The sequence below is a fragment of the Sminthopsis crassicaudata genome, chromosome X, assembly GCF_048593235.1.
Source record: "Sminthopsis crassicaudata isolate SCR6 chromosome X, ASM4859323v1, whole genome shotgun sequence".
In the NCBI taxonomy this organism is placed as follows: Eukaryota; Metazoa; Chordata; class Mammalia; order Dasyuromorphia; family Dasyuridae; genus Sminthopsis; species Sminthopsis crassicaudata.
Window position 1 is genome coordinate 5,981,438 of NC_133623.1, and position 8,154 is coordinate 5,989,591.

Here is an 8,154-nt window from a genome sequence, read left to right on the forward strand (position 1 = left end):
TGCCAACTGTGGGCCCTCGTGCCAATCACGTTGGGCCTTATGTATGAAATGAGATGACAGAGCCTTCCCTTGTAATCCTCACAGGAGTTGGGTGTGAGCACCCGATGAGCTCCCAGAGGAGGGGCTCTTTTGCCTAACTGCCTCCTGTCTCTGCCCAGGCCTTGTACCTTATAGCTACTAATGGCACCCCGGAGCTCCAGAACCCTGAGAGACTTTCTCCTGTGTTCCGAGACTTTTTAAACCGCTGTCTGGAGATGGATGTGGACCGGCGAGGGTCTGCCAAGGAGCTTTTGCAGGTAAACAGAGCGAAGGCCAATGGAAAGGATGGCAGGGCCCTCTTGCCTGCCTTCTTGCCCGGGTCCCTGGGCCCTGAGTTGCCACAGGGCCATGTCTGCTCTCGGTAGACACTTGTAGCTTGAGGGATTGATCAGGTGAGGTTCTCTTTGCAAAGTGAGCCAGAATGGTAGCAAAGACCCCTGGGTGAGGAGTCCAAGGCCCTACCTTTGAATTGACATTGGCCAGATCACTTCCCTTCACCAGGCAGGCCTCCGTTCCATAATTCATCAAGGGAGGGAGACTCGTTATCTCCAAGAGCTGTGACAGCTTATGCCATCTGTCCAGCTCCAAGTGCCATCGTCCCATTCTGCAGCAGCTCAGCAGCCCCAGCGTCTGCTTTGGCTGGTGACTACGGCTGGAAGGCACCTTACACACATTCTTAGAGTCTATCCTCTGCCTCCCATTTCTGAGACGGGCAGACAGAGATCCTGGAAGTATCAAAGGACCACGAGAGAATTGTGTTAGCCTTAGCGATGTCTTTAGCGTTCAACAAGCCCAACCACCTCATTTCATAGAGGAAGAAATTGAGGTTCAAAGAAAGAACCAGGGGGGCAGCTAGATGGCACAGTGCTAGAGCGCTAGTCCTGGGGTCAGGAGGCCCTGAGTTCAAATCTGGCCTCGGACACTTGATACTTCCTAGCTGTGTGACCCTAAGCAGGTCATTTGATCCCAATTGCCTTGTAAAAAGAAAGAAAAGAAAAGAAAAAGGAAACATGGGTGGTTCAAGGTCACATGTGCGGGGAGGCTTTTGCCTCTCTGGCTCCAGAGTGGGCCCATTTCCCACCGTACCCCACTATACCCTCTGTGAAAGATGAGGACCTTGTGTGTGGCCCTAGAGCAGTGCTCCGAGGGTTCTGGGCTTCCTGACTCCCAGTCGTGTGTTCTGTCTTCTCGGTCCCCTCTGACGGGGGCTCGGTGTCTTGGGTGCCCAGCATCCCTGCGCACTCAGAGACGGCACACTGATGTCCAGGCTCACGTCTGGGAGTACCACGTCTCTATCCCAGGGGCTGTGAGGCCCCTGGGCCTTTAATTCCCGGACTTCAGAGATGGAGGCAGCCTCCCACATTGGGCCGTTGGGACTCCAGCAGCAGGGCCGGGGACCAGTGTTTCTTCAGCATCGCCCTGCTGGGAGACGCTGGCACTTGTAGTTATCAGACTTTACCCCAATTAGCCATGTGTTCTCTGGTGCCAACAGGCCATGGCCTGGACCGCAGCGAGCCTGTGGCCTTTGGTTGGTTAACGCACAGATGTGGCAGGAGGACATGGCCCCTAGGTATTGCTAGGGCAGCATCCCTGGGCTCCCGTGGGGTCTCTCTTTCTCTGGTGTCATGCCCATGTGTCCAACACAAAGTCCGGGGTCTAGTGGCCGATGGCTTTGGGCGCCATCCCATTTTGTCCCACACCAGCCCATTGCCTTCAGTGGAGAGAGTACAAATGCTGATTTCGAGGCTTCTAGTCCTGGGTACAGGGAGAAGGGCTGAAGGGGTGGGAGTGAAGAATACAGGGTAGTGAGCCCTACATGGGGAGGGGGGGACATCGAGGTCAGGTTTGGGACACGGTGAGTGAGGGTGGCCGTGACTCTCCTGAGGGGAGATGTTGAGCCTGGAGGTGGAAGCCTGAATGTAGAGCTAGGGATCTGGGGGCTGCTGTGTGGGTGGGGTCATTGGAGCCCTAGAGTAGAGAGAGGCGGGACGAGAAGGGCCAAGGCCTGCCTGCTGCCCTCTTTGCCAAGCAGGGCTTGGGGTTAGGAGGCAAAGTAGAGTTCGGGGCGGGCAGGGGGGCGGGGGGTCAAGCTTGGCTGGCATAAGGGTGGCCTTTAGCCATGTGGAGTCTTGGCAGGACTGATGAGACTCCTCCCACGTGAGTTTAGAGGAAGTCAGGGTCCGGCCGGTGCAGGCCTTTAACCCCGAGCTTCCAGCTCTATGGTGCTCCCTTCTGGGAAGTCTTAGAAATCAACGGCGAAAGCTAGCTCAGGGTGGTATAGTGCAATCAGAGGAGCCCGGTTTGGATCCTGCTGCTGTCTCTCACTTCATACGTGATCTCAGCCGAGTCCCTTCCCTTCTTGTGGATCTCAATTTCCCTTTCGATTAAATGAGGCCTCCAAGTTCCCTTCCAGCTGTCAGCCTCTCTGGCCTTCCATCAATTGGCTGAACAGGGCCTTCTGTGACGGTCCATGACCGAATGGAACACCGCGGAACGGCTCGTGCCGTGGAGAGGCACGCCACCCCAATAATGCTCGACCTTTTCCTTTTTTCTTGCAGCATCCATTTTTAAAACTAGCCAAGCCTCTCTCCAGCCTGACTCCTCTGATCCTTGCGGCGAAAGAAGCGATTAAGAACAGCAGCCGCTAGTGAGGAGAGGGAGGGCCTTCACCCGCCCCGGCCCTGGCGCGTGTAGAGCCGGACACCCCCATCCCCCCAAGACTCTGTAGGACCTCACTTTCTGTGCTTCGGCACGAATGACAGACAGACCAATCAACCTAATTTGGATGTCCCCAGCGTAAGGGACGGAAGGCACGGGGGCTGAGCCGGCCTTCCTAGGAATGGAGCCTTTCCCCATACCCCCCTTCCTATCATATACCTTTGCCAGCTGGAGCCGGCCCAGGGCCGCATGGGGCTTTTGAGCAGCGGGGCTATGGGGGGAAGCGTCTCCTGGCTGTTTCCACCAGCTGCCCCGGTAGCCAGGAGCAGCTCTCCACCATGGGCTGGCTGTCCGTGCACTTCCTTGTCAAATGCCTGGCTTGTTGCTTTTCTCAGTGTCTGGTCCGCTTTGGCATTAGAGAAGGAAGAAAGTCTCCCCCCCCTCCCCTGGCTCTCGGATAGCTCCTGCCCATCTGCCCCTCTGGCTCCCATTCCCACATTCAGTTTGCCTGCAGTAGGATGGACAGAAGAGAATGGCTTAGCTGTCCCCGGAGTGAGAGGCAGAATGAGTGTGTGGGGAAGGAGACCCCATCTATGACCTCACCCTCGCCCCTAGTTTCCCTTCCCCTCAAACTTCCTCCCCGTCCCGCACCGAGTTGGGGGCCTCCCTTTCCGGGTCTGCTCTCTTTGTCTTACTCTTGGTGTGCATTTGCTTTGGGAAAGTTAGCTCGTCACATTTATTTTATTTTGTAAAGGCAAAATTCGAAGGAAGTGTGTTCAGGAAGGCCTGGTTGGGGGGGGGCGCCTCTCCTCCCCTGTGGCTCCCCATGATCCAAGATGCCTGGAGAACATTGCAGAGATTCCCTCGGCAAAGCCCGTTCTTGCTGGGCCTGATGAATTAGTCCCGGGAGAGCCGCCCAGGAAGGCAGTCCCCGGGGCCGCCAGAACGATCTCCATGCTACCTCTTGACTCCCTCCATGTGTGGTGGCACTTAGGGACCTCGCCTCTGCCTGCCCCCAGTGACGGGGCTGACTCGTTTTTATTTTGACAATAATTGTGCAAGGCAATGATTTGTGGGTTATTTTTTTAAAAATAATAATGATCTGGGGAGGAGAGACCTAATTAGGAATGGCTCTGCTAGTGAGCTGGGGCAGGATCTTTACTGCTGGCCTTGTGTCCCTTCACCAGCTGGCTCTTGAGAGGGAGTGTGTGGGTGCTGCTCCCCTCCTCCAGGGTCTCCCTGGGCGGGTTTCAGGTTAGGCTGTCTGTTGTGTTGGCCATTTAGCTCGAATTCTAAGAACCTGCTCCCGTGTCTCTGTAGCGATCTGTTTCCTCTTCTAGCAGAATTCCCCGAACAGTTTCCCTTAAGAAGCCCACTGAGGCACGGCTGGCACATTTTTATGGTCTTTCCCCAGAGACTCAACTGTTGGTACTTTTCTGGTTTCCTGGAAGGAAGGGACAGAGAGAGTGAAGGAAGGAGGAAGAGAGGTTTAAAAAGAATGAGAGAAGAGATAGGACTGGCTTCTTTTTTGAGCTCATTGACATCTTGAAAAGATTTAGACAGTTGACTTTCTAGGCCCTTGGAAAATTGTCGGAGAAGGCTCAAGAGTTGTGGCCTATCAGGCCCTGGAAGGCAAAAAGTGTGTCTGAATTGAGGCTAGAAAGTCAAGGGTTAAGTGAAAATTGCTTAGTTTGTCATTATGAAGGCCTAGTAACCTAGCCAATTTATCCTTCTCTCTACCTACCCATCTCTCCATCCATTCACCCATTGATCTGTCCTTCCACCTATCCATCAACCCATTCATCTACTCCCCCACCCTCACCCCCATCCATCCCTCCATCCACTCAGAATCACAGACCCTAGTGCCCAACCCAGCCCCAAAAGGAAGCCCCACTGTGAAAGCATAGCACCTGTTAACGAGACAAACGAGCATCTCTTCAGTGCCCGCTCCATGCAAGGCACCGTGCTGGGCAGGGGAGCTACAGACAAAAATCCATCCGTCCGTTTGTCTGTTCAGCCACCCATCTCCTTAGCCCCTCACTCACCCAGTTGTCCATCCAGCTAGCCATCCCTCTATTTCACCTGGTTCGCTCACCTGCGTGCTCGTCCATCCATCCGTTCAGCCATGATCCTTTCCAATTCTCTCTTCCAATGCTCTCTTTTCCAATTTTTTCCTCAAGCACTCTCGTTGCATTTATAAAAATGTTTGTTTTTTTTTAAATAACTACTGCATTAAACTCTCTTAAACATCTCTTCCAGAAGTTCTAATTTGGACCCGAGTGGCGTTTTTCTTGGAGCCTTTGCTTGGAGATGTTTTACAGTCACTCTCCTCTCCTGCAGTCGTGTTTTGAGCCTTCCTATCACCATAATATAGCTCATGACGGTGGGGTTCTTTTTTGGGCCGCGTTTTTACCCATTCATCCACCTATCTGATCTCCCTTTCCCTCATTTGTCTGTCTATCCTACCCCTTCAGTCATCTGTGTGTCCCATGTGTTCTTGATTCCCATGTCCGCTCACCCATCCCGCTACGAATCCATCTAAGATCTCTCTACCTGCTCTTTCTTGACCCATTTGCTCTTCCATTCATTGATCCACCCCCGCATCCATCTCCTCATCTCTGACATACCCTTCATCCATCCATCTCTCCACCCACACACTCATCCATCCCCTGAAATGAAAGCACTGGCTGTGGGGAGTTTAGGCTAAGTCCACCGTGTCGGTTATCCCTTTTGGAGAAACAGTTCTGGTTCCCTGATTTCCCGTGCGGACATAAAGTTTGGGTGGCCCCGACCTCCCGGGAAACATACGAAGGAGAGAAGAAACAGACAAGGCCGAGAAAGCACGTGGTCCCATTCCTTGTTTGAATACTAGGCCCGAGGTGGGGAGTCGGACGGCTGGGCCAGGGAGTTTCCAGGCGGCTGCTTGAGCTGATGAGAGGCCTTAATTTTTATTTCGTTGAAAATCCGTATTTGTATTCCTCAGAGATAGATGTCAGTTGTTTCCATAGAGGTATAAGATGCTGTTGAGTTACAGGGGAGGGATGGCTATGCTATCCTTGGTGGGGGGAAGGGCAGTGGGGACCTTGACTGGGGACAACCACCAGAAAGAACAATCCATGTCCCTCGTGTGCCTTCGGGGCCTTTCTCGGAGACCCTGAAGCAGTGATCCTTCAGCTCACTGCATGTAGAGAAATGGCTGTTGTGGGCTCGCCTCACCGTTGGGCCATGGAGGCCGACGGTAACCCATATGTATCGGCTTGCTCTCCCAGCAGATAGACGGCCGCGCGTGCGTCTTGAGATATTCCGCTAGGCAGCCATTTCCTCAGAGCCACCCTTCCACGATGTCGGACAGCTACTTAGATTTTTAAGAAGTATTACTGATAAGCTGTTTCTCTTGCCAAAATTCTGCTAAAGGACTACCGTCCATGTTTCAACAGCCCTTCCTCCATATGGCAAAGACCTTTTTCCCCTTCCCCACCTCTTTCTCTAGTTCCTTAATCCCCTGGAGAATCTGCCAGGGGGCTCTTTCCTGTGGCTCCAAGGCTTCTCAGCTCCTAGTGCCTTGGAGGGATCCCCACTCAGCCTGTGGCCTGGAGGGTCAGAGGGCCGAGGAGCGTGATAGACATGACCCGAGAGAAAAAAGAACCTTGATGTTTCCCTGTAAATTAGTGACTTGTTGCTTCCCTGCAGTAGTCCCAGGTTGGCCATGGTGATGTCCGGTGGCGGTGGGCAACGGCTCCGCTCGCACGGCCCTGCCCATCCTTGTTGATTTCTGTGTGTGTCTGTGCGCTTTCGCTGGCCGCCAACAGGCCACATATGAAAACTTGAGTCCAATATTTATTCTTTGATTGTCTGATTCAGCTTTCTTTCCGGTGAGCTAATCCTGCTTTACCTTTTGCTCTTCACACCCATCCTGCGCTAATGGCGATGAGCTTCTCGTTGCCCAAGTTTCCCAAGAGCCGAAGGATCTTCATAATTTGACGAGCCTGTACCGAGCCAATTTCTTTGCCCGTTGGGCTGTTTATTCTGATTGAGTCAGGGAGTCAGAGAACATTAGAGCTAGAGGGAATCCTAGAATCGATCTAGTCCACCCCCCACCATTTTACAGAGGAGGAAATGAAATACCTTGTTTGAGGCAGATCAGTGGCAGACTCAGAGACTTGAACCCAGGTCTTCTGCCCCCAAGTCTGGGACTCTACCACACCATGCTGCCTAATAGTACCGAAGCTCCTTTCAGAAGTGTAGATGAGAAGTGTAGATAGTGCAACCAGCTACACTGGGCACCGTGGGGACGCACCCGTGTCCCCCCTTCTCGGACTATCATTGGCCACGGGCAGGTTGAGTGAACCTGGCTCACTGGTTATTTGGGGACTGGTGCTTCACCTTTTGGACTGGTGTGGGCTATTTTTCAGGCCCCCAAGGATGGAGGGGAGAGGAGTTTGGCTTCTCAGAGAGACTGTTGGGTCTGAGTGACCTGTAAGTGGGCGCTTCCCGTCATCTCTCTGCAGGTGACCCACTAAGGTTACCATCACCTCCGTGCCCTAGCCTGCAGCCAGTAACTCCCATTTCTTCTTCGTCTGGACAGGATTCTTCTCTTAATCCCCGATAGTCAAGTGGGGCCGATTTCCCCAGAAGCGAAGGCATGGGACCGAAGGCTGAGTGGGTAAACATTGGCAGATGGCAAATGACACTGGCAGAGGGAGCTTGCTGGCACTCCACCATGTTTGGCTGGTGTTGCTTTGAGGTGCCCGTCATGGGCTGGCAGGCTCTCGGCTTAGCATAGCCGGTAGAATTTCTCGAAAGACGTTGTGTGTGCACACACGTGTGTGTTTGTGTGAGTGTGTGTGTGTGTGTGTGTGTGTGTGTGTGTGTGCGCACAGCATGTGTGCTCCCTGCTCACTCACCAAAATGCTTAGCAGCAGGATGGATTCTGTGTCCACCAGCACAGATCACTGCACCTCCATGCCTTGCCATCCTGAGCCATGACTTTCTGCAGAGCTTCTGTAGGACAATCCCTGATCTGGACACTCTTTCTATCTGCCCGGTGCCGAGCTGGTGTCCGGGCTGCCCCTCTGGGAGCCTTCTTGCTTGCGACGCGACTGGTCGCTTTCTCTTTCGGGCCCTTTTGGGCTCTCTACGGTGGTTCTGCTGCCGCTCGTTAGCCTGCTGCTCTTGTGCAATCGGTGCTGGAGCCCATTTACCTCCTCTGTGGCCTCTGACCTTTGGGTCATCCATTGTTGGCAGTGTTTTGAGAAGGTGGGGTTTCTGTGACTTTTAGCTTCCCCGGGGAGAACTTGTGGGCTCTGGCAGCATCCAGGAGGTTCTTTGTATGAACATTTCACTTTCTTGGCAGAGCTTCGCCAGGGACAAAGCGGTGTGTGTGCGAGGGGGCCCGGCCCCCCGCTGGCCTTTGCCCCCTGTCTGGGCACCATCCCTTAATGCTCAGCCGGCAAGGAC

General features: G+C 53.7%; 1 protein-coding gene across 1 annotated transcript in view; it reads left to right on the forward strand.

Moving 5' to 3' along the window:
- The window catches only part of PAK3 (p21 (RAC1) activated kinase 3), an 85,108-nt gene extending 80,143 nt beyond the window's left edge, over positions 1–4,965 (forward strand). Inside the window, 2 exon segments of the mRNA XM_074278495.1 lie at positions 159–296; positions 2,598–4,965. Coding sequence (XP_074134596.1) covers positions 159–296; positions 2,598–2,687 — 228 coding nt within the window. The 3' untranslated portion in view covers positions 2,688–4,965.
- Positions 4,966–8,154: the final 3,189 nt, after the last annotated feature.